Source organism: Delphinapterus leucas, chromosome 4 (assembly GCF_059928025.1).
Source record: "Delphinapterus leucas isolate spDelLeu-1000000601 "Yukka" chromosome 4, BTC_Dleu_Yukka2, whole genome shotgun sequence".
Classification (NCBI taxonomy): domain Eukaryota; kingdom Metazoa; phylum Chordata; class Mammalia; order Artiodactyla; family Monodontidae; genus Delphinapterus; species Delphinapterus leucas.
The window spans coordinates 107,882,913-107,903,483 of record NC_143132.1 but is presented as its reverse complement, the minus strand read 5'-3'; the positions used below and the strand labels follow the sequence as shown (position 1 = coordinate 107,903,483).

Here is a 20,571-nt window from a genome sequence, read left to right as displayed (position 1 = left end):
GGAAAACTGAGGCAGTCATCTTGCCAAAGCACTTCCTCCCTAGCAAGGCTCTGGCTGGTAGCACGATGGGGCTTCCATGCTCAAAGGGTAAGAGAAAAGGGATGTTGTCCAAGCAGGGAGGCTGCTACCAGGAGGGTTTACCTTCCCTTTTCCCTTTCTACTCCACCTCCCGTGAGCCCAGCGCCACAGATTCCACCCTTGGCAAGCCGTAACTGGACCCCTTGATGTGGTGAGAGTAGATTGTGTGGCTGGGGGCTCCCTGCAGCAGTTGGTGGGACTGGATAGAAAGAGTGCAGTGCCAGCATCTATAAGGAAAAGAAGTTTCTAATGGGCAAAGGAAGGCAGCTGCTCCAAGGAATGAATGTGCCTAATGTGAGCATAAACTGGAGAGGCATTTATAAATCAGAGCCTCAAGAGATGAGAGACTGGAGAGAAGCCACAGCTGCAGGCAGCCCATCACCTGCACAGGTCCCCATCCTCCAGCCTTAAAGCACTTCTGAGGCTCCCCACCATCCACTCAGAAAAGTCCAGGCTCCTCAGCAGTCGGGCCTTCCCGTCCACGGCTCATCTCCCCTCCCCCACCTTCCCTGGGATCCTAATCCCCAGAATAGTGGCCCTCCTCCTGCAAAGTGTCCACCACCCCAGGCTGGCTAAATCCGGCTCCATCCCCAAGGTCCATCTTGACAGTGACCCAGTCCTGGGAGAGCTCCCCTAATGCCTCCAGCCGGCAACGCTAGCCAGACCTCCCCTCACCCGCCAATTACTGCAGTCAGGATACTACTACACCTGCAGTTTGCTAGCTCATGGGATGTTTGTGTGACCTGCAGGGACGAAAATGTTTTAAAACAGTTGCCAACATTAAAAAATTGGGCAACTTCACATAAAATTCTTAATGTATGGCTTCTCTTGAACATTATTTTTTTTTCATGTTTTATTCAAGTACTTTTATGGTTTCATTTTACTAATGTTTAGATTTCTTTTCTTATTGGTGTAGTGAATGAAGAATTTTTTTCCTCACATGGCTAACCCACTGTATTCTAGACACAAAACTTCCAACCAACTTCTAGATTTGAGTCTCAGTGTTGCAGTCTCACATTTAAATCGCACAGTAGCTGAGATCCTCTGATGCTCCAAGGCTAGTGGGAAACCAAATCTGCTTTAGCTTCATTCGGAGAGGAAAATGTTACCAGACCAGTGAGGAAGGAGCTCTACTACCCTGCCAAACCCTGAGGCTTCTGGGGAGAGCATGTGAGTGGAGACAAGGTCACGCTGGCCAACATGACTGCAGCAGAGGAAGGGTGAGGTGGAAACCTCAGAATCAGTCATCATGAATGTATTTCACCACAGACTCCACACAGGCTCAGACTATTCCTGCAAGAAGCCTGCCTCTGTCCCTTGTCTTATGGTGTAATGTGTGCCCTTGGCCCACTTCTTGCAATAAATGCTAGCTGGCCCTAGATGATCTCATCCTTCCCCAGGGCTTCAATGAGCATGACCGTGCAAATGACTTGCAAATTCTCAACTCCAGTCCTTCCACTGCCACTAAGCTCCACAGCTGCACTTCTGGCTGCCTGCAAGTCACTTCTACATGGGATCCCAAAGGCACCTTCACCTCAACATATCCTACCCCAAACTTAGGCTCCAAACTTCTCCTCCTGTGGTCTCTCAATAATTAATTACCTACACCAGTATCTTCCTAGTCACCCAGTCGTGAGATCACCATCAGCCTCCAAAATGTCCCGCAGAGGCACTCTCCTTTTCTCCTCTACCGCCACTGTCCAGTTAAGGCTCTCAGTGTCTGGCTAGGACTGCAACAAATTTCTAACATGTGTCCCCTTTCAATCTCCTTCCAACTCTTCCTTCAGAATACCTCCATGTGTCTGATGGGGGTCACTCCCAGCTAAGAAGTCCTGAGAGGTTCCCCACCACCTACAGCATAAAGTCCCAACTCCAAAAAATGGCATTCAAGGCCTTCCGCTGTTTACCTCAACTTCCCTTTCCTCTATTCCCACCATCCCCACCCCTCCCCCACTCACTCTACACTTGTATCACCCCGTTTCACGGACTTTTCACTTCTTCATGCTGTTCCATCTACCTGGGATGCCTGTTAACCTGTGGCCATCCTTCACCAGGATTCTGTCCACCAGCTGGACTGAATCTCTCCTTAGTCTCTAGACCTGTGCTATCCACTACTGTAGCCTCTGGCCACCTGTGGCTATTAAAGCTAATCCAAATGGAGATGCGCTCCAAGTGTAAAATGTACCCTGGATTTCAAAGATTTAGTACTTAAAAACATGTAAAGCATCTAATAATATTCTATACTGACTACCTGTTCAAATGATATTTCGAATATAATGGAGTAAAACATGTATTAATTTCACCTGCTTTCCACTTTCATTACTGTGGCCACTAGAAAATCTAAATTTACATATATGGCTCTCATTTTATTTCTATTGGACAGAGCTGCTCTAGATATTCTATATTCTATGAGCCTTCATTTACTCAGTCAACCAATAATTATGAGCACCTACTATGGGCCAAGTACTCTTACAGGCTCTGGAGATAAAGTGTGAACAAAACAAGGTCCCTGACCTTAGGGAGCTTCCTGTCTGCTGGGGAGGTAGCATTCTGGTGGTGGTTTATAAATGTATCCAATTCTAGATGACTTTGCTTAATATTGAGCACAAAGAACAAGTACTAACCACATTCTTTGTTCCTCTCATGCTCTCAGGTTCTCCCAAAGATGACATCACACGTGGTAAATGAGATCGATAACATATTGCGCAACAAGCCCTACAGCAAAAAGGACTATAGATCATAAGGCAGTGCATGAGCCGCAGGAGCTGCATGGGTAAAGCAGCAGTCTATACAGGTACAGAACGGTGTTACTAGCCAGTGTTCTGAATCACTTAGCAGCCCACTGCTCAACCTCTAGTGTCCCCGGATTCTGAGGTTTCTGCTGTCGCTACCACTGTGCACCTGAATTATGAACACATCTGAAAACTCACAACCAGGAAAATCCATTCTATTTTCTTATCTGGGACTGCAGTCACCTGTTCTTACATTGCTCTGTACATCTCATGTTTATGCAAAGGAAAGCATGTGGCGGGGGAAAGATATATTACCTTCAGGCATTTAGTAACTTAAAGAAGGTTGTACAGATATATTTTTTCAAATGAACAACATCCACAGATGCAATGTGGATTGCATCAGAAAGAGTAGGCTCTGTTCACTCCGAAGTCTTGCTTGAAAAATCAGCTGAAACAATTTTACATTTTTTTTTTCTATTTTCACATTCATGTTAGCAAGAGTTGTTTTCACTTGTCATTCAACAGAAGTGAAATGCCTAGGTATTTGCTTTCATTACCTTTTAAATATTTAGTGTTGCTTGGCCTCAAAAATGGCCCTGTATAGCAATTCCTCCAAGGTGGTCTATTAGGATTCTAATGTTATGTCCATTTACATGGAGAGATGGTAAAAGGATGAAGACCCTAGTCTTTAACCAGAGACAGTCTGGTTAACTTATGAAAGGGAGAATTACACTACTATGGAAGCCTAGCTTTGAATAAAATGTATCTGCAATGAAGTGTTCATTTTTACCTACATTTTCCTAAAACCTGCTTTATACTTTTGACTGCTTGTAGGCACAGCTTCTGCAAGTTTAAATATTTGAGCTTTAAAAATAAATATACACATGCTCAGTTTTGTAAGTAAATCTGTAAAATACCCAGAAAGGCAAATATTTGCTGTTTAATTAGCACTGGGATTTTACATGCTTGGTGTTTTTGAGAAGTTATTAACATGAAGGTGAATCATGGGCTTTGAGAAAAATGCTGTCACTACTCAGCATATGCTGGGTGAAGTAACTTGCCCAAAGAAAAGTAAATGTTAAAGAACTTCCTAATTCCATAATCACACTGTGTGCATTAAACTATATGCATGAAAGTTCTCTGCATGGATTAATGGGGCCTAGCCTTGTGGCACACAGAAGCTGAGGTATATCCCGCCCTGCCACTACTTGGCTCCCTACTCTCATGAATATATGACTTGAGAAAAACTGACAGTATACTGCGTGTACCTGTAAGGAGGGAGAAAACTTTTTTCCCCACTTTTAAGGTGTATGTAGAGGGGGGAGGATCCTCTATCTCTATTTGGACACCTGAGCATGTACGAAATTCTGATTTAATTTTCTGGCCAACAGGACCCCATGTAGAAACCACTGAGACTTACAGAAGAAATGTACTATTCAGCTTAAAATGCTATTTTCTGCCACCATTTCCAGATATGTATTTCATGATTAAGTTCTCAAACTTAAAATGTTACTGTGAAGTACCAACAAATTTTCTTTTTGATTACTATTACCTGTATTCTAATAGGGAAACAGTGCGTTTTTTACCCAAGAGTATCAGATTAATGATGGAAATGGATCATTTTTCAGTTGTTCATTGTGCACTCTATCAATCCAGTATGCATAAGTGAGCTGAAGTTGTCTAATTGGAACTGCAGTTTATTTGCTTAGAGTAATAAAAGCATTTGTGCATTTAATCTCACAATTAGTTTTTATCTGATCTATCATTATAAGACTATATATGTATCATTATAGGAGATATATACACACACACACACACCCATCTTCATAAAACAGGCAGTAAGAATCACTTAAATAAAAATAATGTTGGGGGCTTCCCTGGTGGCGCAGTGGTTGAGAGTCCGCCTGCCGATGCAGGGGACACGGGTTCGTGCCCGGTCCGGGAAGATCCCACATGCCGCGGAGCAGCTGGGCCCGTGAGCCGTGGCCGCTGAGCCTGCGCGTTCAGAGCCTGTGCTGCGCAACGGGAGAGGCCACAGCAGTGAGAGGCCCGCGTACCGCAAAAAAAAAAAAAACGTTGGCAGGTAAGCTGCACTGAGTGATACCTAACAGAAATAGATTTATCAAAAGACTTAATTTGCAACCCAGACTTTTTTTCTCTTGTTAATGGAGAAAATGATTAGCTACTGGAGATATTTCTCCTTAGGTTTTAGATATGTTCTGTACTAAGGTTAAAGCTTCTCAAACTCATTTAAAAGAACCTGCAAATTAAAATCAAATACCAACGTTGCTTGGCCGTGGGAACATCTAGTTTTATATACAAATCATCTGCCATGGTAAATGTACTAGATAAATACATTTCACAGTTCTATCCTTACGAAAAATTTCCATGCACTCTCATTTTCTTTTCTTTTCTGGAAAGATTTCCTTGGCAGAGAACATACCATTCCAAAGGGTAACCTGGGTGGCAGCCAGCCACATACTGAAACCTCAGCCAAGAGAAATGAAAACTAGAAGCCCTGTGCCTGGCTTCCCACTTTAAGAACTGCCACTTCATCTTCATCCATAGTGTGCACCAAGGGTCACCAGATAGATGTCAGGGCTTCAAGGGGCCTTCGCCACCTTTGAGACCACCCCACTCCCTGCAAATGAGGAACCCAGGCCTGAAGAGATTAAAGGACTCGCCCAAACTCATACTGCAAGTTGATGGCAGAACCAGGCCTAGAACCCAAGTATTTTGTGTTCCAGTCCAGTGCTCTTTTAGGGGTGATTTTTTTTAGCTTTAAAGCTTTATGAAAAAGTAAGTGTGTGTGATTTTTTAAGTTAAAAAAACTTGGAAATGAATCCAAATTCAGGATCATTTAAGAAGAAGGAAAGGTCAAAGAAATGCAATGAAAACTCATGAAGGCCAATGAGAAGTTCATCTCTAACCACCTCCATGAAAATCAAACCAACCACCCAAAAGACCCGCCTAATCTTCAATGAATCCCCCTACTTGGGAGTCCAAGGAGGTGTGGGAGATAACCCCTTACAGCCCTTACAAGCATTTGATCAGTAACTACAAAAATGTGCATTTACATGCATGGGAAATTAATGGTTAACATGAAATAATGTAATAAAGATGATAAACTTAATCACACGGTTCTTATAAAGAAGTCTAGGGAAAATATAAATTTTACAAAGCAAAACTTAACGATACTCAATAAGCAAGACCTTTTGGGAATTCCCTGGCGGTCCAGCTGTTAGGACTCTGTGCTTTCACTGCTGAGGGCGTGGGTTCAATCCCTGGTCAGGGAACTAAGATCCCACAAGCCGTGCGGTGTGACCAAAAAAAGAAAAAACTTAGTAAGACCTTTCATAAGAATTTTGGGTATAAAGCCAATCTCCACATTTGTTAACTTCAAACTTGCTTCAAATTATTCTATCCAAGTTAGAATAATATACCATATAGGTCAACCAGTAGATTTTTACTGGCTAAGAATAATTTCAACCCAAGTATTAAGTTATAAATGAACTTCTAACTTATCACAAGGGGTGTAAAAACAGGAATTAAATCACTTTGAATCCCAATTACAGCAAAACCCCTTTTATTTTACTGGTGTTGGATAAGAGGCATTTTTTTGTTTTGTGTTTTTAGCGGTACGCGGGCCTCTCACTATTGTGGCCTCTCCCGTTGTGGAGCACAGGCTCCGGACGCGCAGGCTCAACGGCCACGGCTCACGGGCCCAGCAGCTCCGTGGCATGTGGGATCTTCCCAGACCGGGGCACGAACCCGTATCCCCTGCATCGGCAGGCGGACTCTCAACCACTGCGCCACCAGGGAAGCCCGATAAGAGGTATTTTTAAGATAAAAAGTCTCCAGCAGGCTTTTACTAAACTAAGCCAGATCCAGCACATCATAATTCTATGCGCTACACAGTCTTTCTAGGTGACACGGAGAGTGCTGGGGAAAAGGTTCCACAGCTCCTAAGAGTAAAGCACTGGTACAGTAAATCCTTAGTTAAAATTGCAGAACCATCAGAATATGTCTTAAGAACTTATATGTCAGAATTTATCTAACAGTATAGAAAGTTAGAAACTATTATCAGGATTAAAAAGTGCCATAGGAAAATTTCAGGACCAAAACCAAATTTTGCTTCCTCACTTTTCTACAAATTATTCAGTTTATTAACTCAAGAGGCACTCTATTAAGAACGTCACACTGATGCCCCTATTTTGCCACCCCATCTCAGGTATACTGTATTATAAGAATTTTTTTCCCATCTATACAGGCACTGCCACCTAGTGGCAATTTTTTACCTGCAAGTTAAAAATTACAGGTAAAAAATTACTTGACCCAGCTCTGGTAACAAACGGTAGACATTGATCGTTTGTCAAATAGTCATTTTGTCAAATAAGCAAATGCAATTGGTACGAACGCCACGCCACCAAACTACTGACCAGTTATTAATCAACAGAAAAAAAAAGTTAAAACATAATAAAAATAAACTTCTTATGTGCTACACTAACTACTATGCAGGGTCTTTCTTCTGACTTCCCCATTAACCCCTTATTACCCAGTGGTGGCACATGGATAACAATGTACCAGAGAAAAGTAAAGAACTGCAGACTTCTAAAAGCAATGATGAAATCTAATCCTCAGTTGAAGATAATGATGATCTGGGTCACTAGGCAAACGTACTCCTGGCCTGTCTTCCTTCCAGGTTCTTAGATGTGACTTCCCAAAACATCCAACAGCATGGAATTGGAAGATGGACTCCTGGTGAATATCTTTCTATAGTTATAAATGGTGAATATTATTTGCAACATTCACCTTAAATTTAGAAGTGGAAACCAAACATTAAAGTTAACATTAGCCATTGGGAATATATTTCCTTTAAGATATTGTTTGTAGAAAAGTACTGGATGTGGTCAAAAGCTGACAGGAATTATCACCTGTGAGTCCATAACCTTTTAAGTGATGTAGGTTCAAGAAGAGTTTCCCAAACTTTTTCAAATCGTGGCACATAGAAAAAAATAATTACCTGTAAACAAACTGGTTAAAAAATGCAAGAGACTGCTCTTGGCTGGACCCACAAGGTCTAAAGAGATCAATATTTTGTTTACAATTGATAGGAACCTTTGGACTAAAGGGTCAAATTTACGAAAAGTCCTCATGGAAAAATGCTGACCAGCACCAAAACCACTGTAATTTCTTGGAGAGTTCTTAGAATTCCAGAACTAAGATCACAAAAATTACTTTGTTCTTTTACACATCAATATTCAGGAAAGAGCTTCTCTTATTGAACATTCCTCCAGTGATGTGAGACCCTGGTCAAGAGAGAACAATGATTCCATTCTCTTAATAGGTCAAGCCAACATGGTAGGGTCAAGCTAACTTCCCTGGACACCCAGGACCAAAGCTATAGAGCTGAACAGTGTGTACTTTAATAACCACATAGGACAACTCTCATATGCCTAGGCACTATTTTTAGATTATTACCTTGGCTGCCTTTCTTCCTTTAAAAAAAAAAAAAGAACAACTTTTCCACAAGTTTCTCTTCTCCAAGTTGGAGAAACTAATGTTTTAACTTTGAGTTATTTCAAATCACAAATTCAGAGACTTGCAAACATGAAGCTTCTGTTCAATCCCCCAGAGGGAGAGGACTCATTCTGATATTTGTGGTTCAAAAAAAAGTTGTAATATTGTGCTTGGAACACACAGAACCAATTATTAACTTCTTGCTACTATTATAAATAATAACAGCTCAGTCCAGGTTACTGTGACCTCTGACAAGTCAAGGAAACAAGTTATTTTCTCCCCTTGTGATTATAACATATTGCAACACTTTTGCCTTTTAATAAATGTCCTGGTACTCTTGAGTTTCCCTTTCAATTCATTTAATTTCAACAATCTGTCAAAAAAAAAAAAAAAGAGCCAATAAACAAATATTGAATTACATTTTGTTGGGTTTTTCAAACCCTCAAACTCCAGACTTACAAGAACAGCTTGTGTGTCTTCCACCCTGACCACCCTGCTACTTTTCCATATACCACAGGCCACCCATAGACACAAAGCCAGGGCGGTGGAGGGAAGCTGACGTGCTCTACTTGGAGCCAGTAGACAGGAGGGCGATGAGGCCCGACGAAGCACTTATGGACAAAATGTAGTTCCTGTAAGAATTTAATGTTAAGGAAAAATCAACCCCAAATTGGTTTTCAACAAAACAAAAAGAACCCATCTCTTTGGAATGTACTGTTTCCCTCCTGCCGCTGTCTAATGACAATAATGTGCAGTCCCAATGTCTGAAAATGCAATTTACAAGAGAGGAGATTATAAAGAATGAAGAACATTCACAGGAAATGTGTTCCAATTTTAAAAAGAAAACACTTGAGACAGAAACCTAGAACACATGATCACAAATAAAACATGTGAATTCCATTTAACCTGCAGGAAACGAACTGATCAAAGAACATGGGGAGGAAGAAGGGACTTGATTTCCCCAACCCCCCAACCCCCACATCAAGAGCAAAGGAAAAATAAGTCTTCCCTGTCTATCAGTGTTTTGGCTACAACTAGCCTGTAAAAGCAAGGAGGTTGAAAGTCTGCAGCCACTCTCACCCTCAGGACTAGAGTGTTTGGGGCACACCACCCCAGTATTCCCAGGAGATACAAGTTGGAGGGTGTCTGATATTTTATTACATCAAAATCTCCAATGGTTAAAAGTTTGGCTGCACATTCCTGGATAATACCTTTAATAAATTACCTTAACAAGAGAAGACTGATTCTTGCCCAAAAGCTCAATTTAAGAGCAGCTTGAAACACCATTAAGCTATTATGAAATGTGCCAATTTAACTCCACTGCCTATCCACCCAACCCCAAAGCCCCAAAGTACCAGCAGACACAGGGCTCATGCCAGGAGGTAGCAAAGAAGGCAAGTTTGCTTTGTCTCCTTAGAACTTTTTTTAAACTAGGCAGGTACACATCATCATATACGTAAGACTGCTTTGTAATACTTATTTATCATGAAGTCTTAATTCATAAACTTAAAAGAACTTCAAATCAAACCAAAAGCCCGTATTTTAAATGTCCAGAAACTTGCCTGAGGTCATGGTGCTTTTTAAAGGACTGACTCCCTGTGTAGTTTTTTGTTACCAGAAAATACTCAGACAAATCAAAACTAAAACAAACCGTTTCTAGACTTCTAAAAAAGATAATCAACCTTTAAAAGGATACACTGTGGGGTTGAAGTTCTTCAGTATAAAGAAGGAAGCAACAATGACCAAGACCAGAAATAGGGTGTTATTATAGAAGATGGAAAATGTTGTAGCTTCATAATCAGCAACTTCATTCTTCTTCCACAAGATTCTATGGACACAAAACAAGTCATTTAAGTTTTTAAATAGGTACTAAAAATTTTAAATACCACATGGCTCTAGCTCATAGTAAGTTTTTCCTTAAGTGTTCTGGGCAGATCTGTTTTTAATATGAAATTCAGTCAGCATTGTCTCCTTTTTCCTACTGAAAAAGATATTTCACTTTACTGATGCTCAGGAATTTCCCTGGTGGTCCTGTGGGTAGGACTCGGTGCTTTCACTGCTGGGGTCCAGATTCAATCCCTGGTCAGGGAACTAAGATCCCACAAGCCGCACGATGCAGCCAAAAAAAACGAAAACTTTATCCATGCTCAAGAAACAGTTGCTGGGTATGTTACCTTTCCCCAGGCAGTTAGAGCTTTGCAGGAAGGGACTGATTGACATTAGCTTGGTTTCATCAGCAACTGAAATAGGCAGCTTTCTCTAGGTACTCACGGAGAACAAACTTGGTGATTAGCAGCCTGACAGGGCTTCCTCAGCTGTTTGAGGCTTGAGACTCTCTACAGTCTACAGATGTCAGCCTTCAATATTTCGCCTTAAGACAAGCCCATGGACAAAGCTAGCTGTGGCATCACAGAAGCAGACTTGTCTGTGACTCTTTATCCATCTTTATTTAATTCAAACTAAGAATCTGCTTGATCATTAGGAGGAGTTTTTAACTTCTGTGAAACCCATTTACTTTTTATTTAATCTTCTTTACGCATTATGATATCATAGTAATTTACTAGTACTTTATCAACCTTTTCTTTTACCTCTTCACACAGGCAACAGGAAGTTCCAGGGTGCCTATGAATAAGGGAACCTTTATTTCCCTCAGTTAATTAACTTTGTAAAGCAATTTACAAAGTTAAAAGAGTAGTTAGGTTGTGACCCACTAGTGGGACATGAAATCAACTGAGTGGATCTGATGTTCGGGAAAAATTAGAGTGAGTTGAGACCAGCACGTTAAAGAAAAAAAGGAAAAAATAGAAAAGTATCAAGTGCATCACATACAGTAGGGTAATAATTATTGTTCTGTGAAACATTTACATGTGTGTATGTAAAAGTGTATTTGGTCAAAGAGTAAAATATATATATATATTTTTTTACTGTAGGTCATTATCAAAAAGGCTGTAACTCATTGCCATAGATGTTTTCTCCCCCAGAAAGATACATTACTCTGGGGCCAGATAGTACCCCCAACTAATCCTAAGGACAGCACTATGGCTAACGTCAGTACTAACTGCCATGTTTTAGTCACCAAATGTTCTACTCCAAAGTCAACAAGCATGGCTGTAAAGGAGCTAAATGGAAGGTATTAGCATCTTATCTTCGTCAGAAGAAATTTGTGGTCTCTAATACATATGCCATATTTCCTTGATTCTGTAGATACCATCAACTTAATAAATCTTCAATTTGCTGTAAACTTTGGAAGAAGTGAAGGACATTACATTAAATGCAGCTATCAACTATAAAATAGCTTCTGATTTCAGAGAAGTTTAAATGTAAATTTAAAAACTATACGTGACTTGGAATTAATACATTAATTACACCATTCTAACAATGATCAAAGAAAACACCAGCCCAGAAATATCCATAGTCCCAACATGGTTTAATGCTACAAAACACTCAGAACAACTGCCTCTGTTTTTAAGACTCTGGCACAAGACCCAGTGAAGACAGGTTCCTTAAGTAGGCCACTAGCATGCCTTTACTGCTGGTGATTAAATTATCACACCTCCACCGCAGCACTTTTTCCTAACCCCCCATCATGCCCTGAATCAGAACCATCTTCAAGACATTTTTGATGAAAGAGTGGCTTAATCCTTTAGGTTATCCCAGCTCGCAAAGACCGTGTGTTACATCAGGGTATACACAGTCAGGATTGTCTGACAGCTCTCAACTTTTTCTAGTCCACCCTGGTTTATTTTGAAAATGTTTAGGACCTCCATTTGCCCTCATCAGCAATGGTTCCGCAAAAGCTTCACTGGTAGGAAATCTAGTTTGGGAGAACACTTCTCAAGCAGTCATTTTTCTAAGGAGCACTTCCTAAAACAGGAGAAAAATTGAGACCAAAAAACTCAACAACTCTTACAATCTGATAATACTAAATGATGGACCGTCAGTAAGTCAAGGAGAAATAACATTCATACCTTGGGACAAATGTTAATGAATCTGATTCTCCTCTGCTAATTTCCTTGGAAAGGTAGAAAAGTAGGTTCAAAGTGGCATGTAGTCCATATTCCAAATGATTTTAGATAGAGGTTTGAAGATACCCATCTGGGCAGAAAGATGCCGATAAGCCTTCTCTTAGATCTATTGGAAGTAACTAATCCTTTGAGGAAGAAAAATACTGGATCTTAAAGGGAGTCTTGGATCCAGTTATCAGCATCAATAATGAGTACAGACCTGGGTACAACTGTATCCAGCATGGCCTTTGCGAGAGAATTACAAACAGCACAAGTTTCTACTGGTGACAAGAATGAAAATTTTATAATCTTCTGACACTCTGCATTTTATATATCAATAAAACCTCCATTTCATCCTACTCTGAAATACCTGGTCTAGGCAACGGCGAAGAGGTTTCATTTCCAATTCCAACTCTGATCCACTAGTAGAGACTACCTGAATACCACACTGAGAAAGATTCTGAGACACATCCCAGGATCAAGAAAAAGTGCCAGACCAAATCAGGCAAGTCTGTAGTGGGCAGAAGAGACCCATCTACCATCTCTGATACAATTAATCACCTAAAACCTGTAAGACCTGTAAGAGCTTGTAACAAGCATTTTGAAATTTGGGTAACTATGATGTGCATTCCATTTAAGAACCAATGTTCTAATGAATATTATAATTTGATGAAAAGGTTAAAAGAAAGTGGTCTAGATTCTCTAATATCTATCCCTATGCAAAAACTTGCAATTAAAAAGCTATGCAGGGCCTCCCTGGTGGCGCAGTGGTTGAGAGTCCGCCTGCCGATGCAGGGGACACGGGCTTGTGCCCCGGTCCGGGAAGATCCCACATGCCGTGGAGCAACTAAGCCCGTGAGCCACAACTACTGAGCCTGCGCGTCTGGAGCCTGTGCTCCGCAACAGGAGAGGCTGCGACAGTGAGAGGCCCGCGCACCGCGATGGTCCCGGCTCGCCACAACTGGAGAAAGCCCTTGCACAGAAACGAAGACCCAACACAGCCAAAAATAAATATTAATTAATTTTTTAAAAAATGGTCCACATCAAAAAAATCTTTAAAAAAAAAAAAACTTTGCAATTCTAAAAACAAAAGCTATGCAGAGCCAGAGGTCTTTAAAGCTGCTCCATAAAAAATAGGCCTTCACTGTCATGAGTTTAATATTGTGCCTTCAGTTTTATGAAAGATCCATAGGACATAATCATTTCAATAATGTTTTGGTGCCTGTCCAAAACCACTGTAGAAGACACTGTTCATTAAGTTACTCAGTGTCCCTTAAATAAGGATCCACTTGATAAAGTCCTTCCAAGATTCAGTGCCAGGAAAGTTTCTTTTCAGAAGGACGTGCATGCTGCGTCTCATCCAACAGTGAAAGCTGGGTGACTTTGGATGCTTCCTCTGACACTTGGAAGCTCAGAGCTGAGTTTAGTGCCCAACTGCTGTAACTAATGCTGAGGTCCTTGTTCATCCACCTTTTCTTACTTTTAAACGGTTTCTCATCTTTTTAAATTGTATTGCTTTGTTTCACATGCAATTTAATATTGCAAGTCCCCACAAAGTCTTTCTGGAGAAAAGTGGGATAAAAATTCCATTTCATAAAGCACCTCGTAGATACTAAAATTTAAGATCCATGAAAACAGCCTCGACTCATGACTCTATTAAACCATCTGGCAACTCTTAAGCACAAGTTTACTCAATCATTCAGAGACTTCTATTCAGATGTCAGACTGTTTGTTAGCCTTCTAACAGCAGCTGTCAGGAAAAATGGGGGGTGGGACTAACAAATGTGGCACAGAATTCGGCAACAGGAGACAAACCTAATTCTTTTCTTTTTCCCAAACAATGCAGATAACCAAGAACCAGATGTCCCCAGGAAAGCTCAGGAGCAGAAATACCACCACCTAAAAATGCTAACATACAACACAACATAAACTCTTCAGACCCAGAGGGGTTAGGTGATAGCCTCAAGGTCACACAGCTACCAAGTGGCAGAGCCAGCACTGGACACAGCTCTGCAGGCTCCTAAATTCCAGCAGAGCAGCTGAATACAAGCTCTCAAGTCAGACTGGCTGCACTCTTATCCTGGTTTTACCGCACACTAATCTATGGCCTTGGGCAAGGTACCCGAGCTTTCTGTACCTCAGATTCCTCAGGTGTAAAGTGGAGAAAACAACAGTACCTACCTCATGGAGCTCTTTGGAGGAATAAATGAACTGTGTACAGCACAAAGAAAAGTATCTGGTAGTAATAAAAACTCAAAAAGTCAGTTATTATTCTCATTACCCTGACTTCTAATACCAACGTTTTCCTCAGATAATTCTAATATCCACATGCTCTAAGCAGAAACCAAAAACTTATTTTCTACAAATAACCCCCTTTTTGATTACCACAAACACTTTAAATAGGGAGCCAAACCTTTCATCTTTTTCCTTCCGAGACATCTTTCTGTTATCAGCTTCAGAAAGTTTTCGAGTCACTTCTTTGGAAACAGCATCCTCCCTCTTCTGTGCTACTCTGGAAGGAAAAGAAAAAAGGTTTCCACATGCTCCAGGAGTGAACATCACACTCTCTCAGAAACACTCTGTACTCGTATCTTGTATTGGCAACTATATACTTTACATTTCAAGAAAATAAGCTGGACAGAAAGTTCCAAGTTTATTACACTGTGCTAGCCAAAAGAGAGGGAGTTCAAGAAGCTTCCAAGATGTGGTTTATTAGTGATGTGTTTTGATTTCTGCTTAAAAGGGAGAATTTTCCTAAGTTAGGTATTTAATATGGAAATAAAAGTCAAATGCTATTAACACAGTTTAGTTATGAATCATTATAGATCCACTTTGTTTTAACTCATAATTTAACTGTTCCACAAATAAACTTGTTAAGGCATTAGCAAATGATACACGATTTCAATTCCAATAAATAACAGGAGAGAAAACTAAGCTTAACAAAGAGAGAATTAATAGCTGTAATATCTTAAAGTAAAGCTTTTAACTTTACTCCAAAGGGGAATTTCACTAAAAAGAAATAATACCACATGGTTAAGGAGTGACCACAGCACTTTTAGTTAAACAAACTACTGGTTTGAGAGTTGCACCAAGAGATAATATGGAATTAGCTAGAAAAGGCTGGAAGTGTTATTCAAGAAATCAGATCAGAATCTTTAGTGATAAGTCAGATAAAGAAAGAAATGACATAATCCTAAAAAAATCTATGAGGTGAATTTTATCAGATGGGGTTGCTAGTGAAAGATAGGATAAAATTTAACCTGTGATGAAATACAAAAAGCCTCCCAAAGATTAGACATTTAAATTCAACATGATTTATTTTTCATAATATGGGAGAAACTGATTAGCCATAAACATAGAAAAAGTAATAACTGATCACAAGCAAAATATAACAATTACAAAGTCCCACTAAGAAAACATTCAACACGATACTGAGATGTATTGAAAGCAACAGGATGTGCATCATAAAGACAGACATCTGTTCAATCTATGTTCAATTACTCAATCCCTCATTACTATGTATATTAAGTTCTGGTCAGTGGACCAAAGGAAACTGGGAAAATCAGGATGGATTCCTGAAAAGCCCAAGATCATTCAAGGCAATAGTTCTCAACCTTTCTCCAACCACATGAGCTTCTGGGCTACAAATTAAGCACAAATTCAGGCTGGTTTTACCTATATCTTCATCTCTATCTCTCACTCAAGAATCAAGTTAGAAGTGACATTATTAAAAAGAAAACCTTTAGTCAGCTTCAACTGATGTATTTTTCCACAAATTGATAACTGGAGAGAGGAAAATCAGTTTGTCTAAAAAAAACAGGTAAAAGGAAATAAGTTCTGAAACGTAAAGAAAAAGGCAGCTAAGAGAGCAGGTAGCTGCTTTAAGAGATACTTTAAGACACTATAATGTCCAACTTTCCCTGACTTATTTTATTATGTAAAAGTTCAGTTCCGCAGGGCAGAGACTCTCATCTCTTAATCTCTAGCAAATCCCAGGCACTTATTAAGTGTTTCCTGAACTTCACATAAGACTGCTTTTTTCTAGGAAAGGCCAATTGATAAGAAATGGACATGGTTTACAGCAGAAACCTTTCTTAGCGGAACAGAGGGCAAAAAAAAATACACACACACACCACCACCCCCAACTGTCAGGGTGCTAGGACACAGGAATAAACTATTTTCAGAGGAGTTGGCTCTAAGCATCTCTTGGACAAATAGTCAATCATCTGTCCACATGACAAATCTTCCTGAAGACACTGAACCAGATAACTAGTTAATTTCTCTTCTATGTCTACAATTCTATACTTGCCTAACAGAGACATTAACAGCCACACTGTAGGTTTATTACAACTCAAGAAGCCCTACCCTCCATCTCAGTGCTCTTAGAAAACAAACCTCACTCAGCGCTGAATGCTCTAAAACAAAACAGGGAAATCCACGGGCCCAGCTCTCAGCCAACTGAGATAAAAAAAAATCTTTGCAAACATTTTTAAAATCATGCCACCTTAAAAAAAAAAATTCCTATGGGATCTCTCACCCCCAACCTCTCCAACACTGCACACAAACATTTATTACATGCCAGACACCATGGTTTATGTCGCACGTATCATATTTAATCCTCACCATCCCACGAGGTACCATTAGTACTCCCATTTTACAGCTCAAGAATCTGAAGTCTAGAAAGATGAAATGCATGCCCAAGGCTCTGCATTTAAGAGCAGCAGAGCTGGGACTGGAATCCAGACTGTCGACTCTGAAGCCATTCTCTCTACCAACACCTACCCACACTCAGAATCTTGCTGGCTCTTTAAGCCTTAACAAACTTGCCAATCTGTAGGAGTTTTGATGTCAGTAGCAATATTTAATATTATACCAAAACTATGACTAAAAAATAATTCCATTCAGAGAGTGTATTAAGTCAGTAGGTCACTGAAATTTTACTGAACTAAATTAAATGTACCATTAACTATTGTAAGGGAAATAAACAAAAGACATGGCAGTTGCCCTCAAGAAGCCGAAAGGAAAAATGAGGGGAAAGAACATGATTTTTGACTCCAAAAAGGCGAATAAAAATGATATGCAGAACAAGTGAAAAAACACTAGGTCCCAAAGGGACTGAGTTCCAAGGGAATCACAAAGGATGGGTCATGCAAAACGCCCACTTCTGAGGGCTTCGCTATCCACAGATGGCCATGCCTCACAAGAAAGACAGCCCAGGACAGCAGAGGCCGAGATGGGCTGAATCCTGGCATGGCAGTTAGTGAAGAGGGGCTGTCAAGCAGGGAGACAACAAAGATGACCTGGATTTAGCCGTTCTAGCAACAGCCACGCACAACCTGGACTCCAACCTGGACTCAAGAACGACCGTGGAGAGGCTGCTGGGGCCAGTTTCAGCTGCTGAGACCATTTCTGGCCTCCTTACAATAAATCCCTGTTAACTGAGATCATCTCAATGTGTTTCTACTCATCACTAGAAGGCTTAACACAGGAACAATAAGGACAGTTAAGATTTCTCTGGAAAAGATTCCGAAGTCTTGAAATACCAGACATGTAAGAATGGAAAGAAAGGGAGATGATTCTAAATGAGGGAGGGAATGAGCCACGTTCAAAGGATGACACAAAAGCTGAGTCAGAAGATCTAAGGCCCAATCCTAAAAGACAAGGCCCCACTGGTAGGAGGCAGAAGACTTGCATTCCAGGGCCTGGAAGAATCTGGATTTAATACATTTAGAAAAGAGAAGGCCATGAAGAGTTGTCAGGAGAGTGACATGATAAAATGAAGGTAGAAATAGAGGAAATAGAGTAACCTTTTACATTTTCATATTCTCATAAGAAAAATGCAATTAGCATTAAAAATGTCAGTGTTGAATATAAGAAAAAAAGACCACTTCTTTCACGTCCAAAAATTCTACATGGTAAGCCCGGAACAATTCCTTCTAGAAGGAATTCCATTTGCCTTCTAAAATGTTACTTTACTTGGTGGGTTTGTTTTTCTGAACCCCATGATTAAGGATGGTACTTAAGTGTTTTAATTCCACCATCAATACCCACTTCCATAGCAGTGTTAGAAGCACTGTCTCTGCTTTTCGGTTAGTTGCTACTCCTTCATACCATTAATGTGCCTCCCCCTCCAAATATACATACATATGTATCTCAAAATAGTGCTTACTGAAACACACACACACACAAATGGTCTTTAAGAAGACCTCCTACTATATAAAAATGCAACAATATATACTTTCTCTTGAGAAATATACTTACTTGTGCTTGAGAACAAATTTCACATTTTTGTATGCAAAGGCTACCAAATACGTGCTTACTAGGGTCATCACACTATACAGAACAGCAGACTGAATAAGATCCATATGCCATATTCGCCAATATAGCCCTGAATTAAGATAAAAGGGGGAGAGGGGGATACAAAAAGAAACAAAATATTACCAGCCAGTTACAAAAGCCTGCTGAATTAATTATAGCTAAACCTGGTAAAATACAGCCCTGATTAGGGAATCCAGTACAGTATAAGGGGAACTTCAGAAGTGTGATATCCAGTAAAACGTTAGTCTCAAGTTTCCCTAGTTGCGAACACTTGAAAAACATAACCTTTCTATAACTAGTACATTATGAGATTACTGCTTCTAAAATGAGAACCCTGGCTCAACAAAATCACAATTCAGACTTCAAATTTCATTCTAAAGGGTACTATCATGCTAACTACAGGCCATTCCAAAACGCCATGTGCAGCCCCAAACCAGAGTTTACACGCTGACGTGGCTGTTATCTGAAATCAAGGCAGTGCTCAGTGCAGCCAGTGAACCAAAAGGCTCCACACCACGTTAACTGCACGCTGGGTTTTATAAAGCCGAAAGAGAAAATACATCTGGATTTGACTGTCCAACAACAGTGCAGCAATGTGAGAGGAAATTCACATTCGGGAACCCTGAGCTCTAAAAACAACCTTGGCCAAGACTGTATAGTTTTTCCATCCAAGTAAGAATTCCAGAATTGCCCTAATAGGCTTATTAAAAGGGTTACTACACATTGTAGAGCGGGCCCTTGGCAACTTCTCTCGTCAAACTAGGAAAATAATGTTCTGCGTGAAGCAGTTCTCCTAAAGCTACACTTCTAATTCAGTGCAGGTGTTAATGTCTCTCATCTTAATTCATGAGTTTCTCCAAAATAAGTAATAAGTTTAAGATCTCGTAAGAGCAAACAATAGTTGTAGGGAAAAAAAGCAAATAGGCTATATGCCTAAATGTTAACATCACAAGATCTTAACCCAAGCGTTAGTTTTAATACTGATTCGGGGCCACCATCCCGGAACGAGTAACTCACAATCCGCAGGAGTGAGGCCCGGGAACGAGCTAGCGTACTCTTAAAACGCGCCACAGGTGACTCTCCTGGGATGCCGCCCACCACTACCCTGGACCAGATCACGGAGGCCCACAGAGGCTACGTGCTGCCCCCGAGCCCAGGGCAAGCTGGGGAGAGTGCGGGCCCCGGCTCACGCCTTGCCGGTCCGCCCGGCCCTGCCACGTCCCCGCCCAGGCCGACCCGCCGGCGGCCTCCCCGCCCGCCTCTCTCCAAGCGCTCACAAATGGGGATGGCGGACACGATGAAGGCGTTCCCGAAGAAGAGCGCCGAGGACTTGGCCGAGAGGTTGCGGCTGAAATCCTGCAGGAGCAGGTCCTCCTCGGACTGCTGCTTGGAGCCGCCTTTGGGAGCCATGGTGGAACCGCAGCTGCGAGACGAGAGGGCCGAGTCAGGCTCCGAGCCGGGCGCCAAGCCGGGCAGAGGCCGCTGACACCACCCCCGCGGCCACCGTATCCGCTAACGACCCATCAGCGCCGCGCGCGGAAGAGGGACCCGGCGTTGCGCGGCGCGGGGCAAGCGTCCGCAGGATTGGCCATCCTGGCGCCGCTACGTAGGTTTCTCGGCATGATTGGGCGAGCGGGCCAGACTTCCGGATTCCTGGCAAGTCACGTGACTCGTCAGTTTCTAGGAAAAAGCCGGAACTTGTGGTTTAGTGGGTGCTTTTTTTTTTTTTTAATTAACAAAACGTTATTGACGTTACACTTCACAGATGCTGGTAGACTCATGCTTTCCAAGCGGTCGAAATGCCAAAATAAGGAGCTCTGAGTCATATGGTCATTCATTCAACGGGCGCATGGTTAGCCGGCCCTGTGGGTACCTACACTGGGGCGTTGGAAGAGGAAGAGGAGAAAGATAAGTATAGG

The 20,571-nt window shown here is 41.2% G+C and overlaps 2 protein-coding genes across 4 annotated transcripts in view; one reads left to right on the top strand and one right to left on the bottom strand.

Annotated features, from left to right (window-relative positions):
• KCNAB1 (potassium voltage-gated channel subfamily A regulatory beta subunit 1) overlaps positions 1 to 5,248 on the top strand; it is a 75,639-nt gene extending 70,391 nt beyond the window's left edge. Inside the window, exon 11 of the mRNA XM_022573785.2 lies at positions 2,732 to 5,248. Coding sequence (XP_022429493.1) covers positions 2,732 to 2,821 — 90 coding nt within the window. The 3' untranslated portion in view covers positions 2,822 to 5,248. The remainder of the gene's footprint in view (positions 1 to 2,731) is intronic.
• Positions 4,857 to 20,245, bottom strand: SSR3 (signal sequence receptor subunit 3). Of its 3 annotated transcripts, XR_016393099.1 has the most exons (6): positions 19,930 to 20,245; positions 18,596 to 18,722; positions 14,748 to 14,846; positions 10,027 to 10,158; positions 8,790 to 8,962; positions 4,857 to 8,703 (listed from the first exon to the last, which is right to left on the bottom strand). XR_016393099.1 is itself a non-coding variant. In XM_022573798.3 (5 exons), the coding sequence occupies exons 1-5, from the start codon at positions 20,060 to 20,062 to the stop codon at positions 8,896 to 8,898; spliced, it is 558 nt and encodes a 185-aa protein (XP_022429506.1). In that variant the 5' UTR covers positions 20,063 to 20,245; the 3' UTR covers positions 8,710 to 8,895. The 3 variants fall into 3 exon arrangements, 2 of the variants coding, with proteins under 2 accessions (XP_022429506.1, XP_089767091.1); XM_022573798.3 differs by lacking the exon at positions 4,857 to 8,703 and having other exon boundaries at positions 8,710 to 8,962; XM_089910965.1 differs by lacking the exons at positions 4,857 to 8,703; positions 19,930 to 20,245 and adding an exon at positions 19,670 to 19,823 and having other exon boundaries at positions 8,710 to 8,962.
• Between the last annotated feature and the right edge of the window lie 326 nt (positions 20,246 to 20,571).

What these genes read in the sequence shown, in the direction of transcription:
- SSR3 (XM_022573798.3), bottom strand. Translation starts at nt 20,062, where the DNA reads ATGGCTCCCAAAGGCGGCTCCAAGCAGCAGTCCGAGGAGGACCTGCTC. An exon ending in AAATTTGTTCTCAAGCACAA is followed by an intron (nt 14,847 to 18,595) that starts GTAAGTATATTT and finishes TTTTCCTTCCAG; the next exon opens with AGTAGCACAGAAGAGGGAGG. An exon ending in CGGAAGGAAAAAGATGAAAG is followed by an intron (nt 10,159 to 14,747) that starts GTTTGGCTCCCT and finishes TTGTGTCCATAG; the next exon opens with AATCTTGTGGAAGAAGAATG.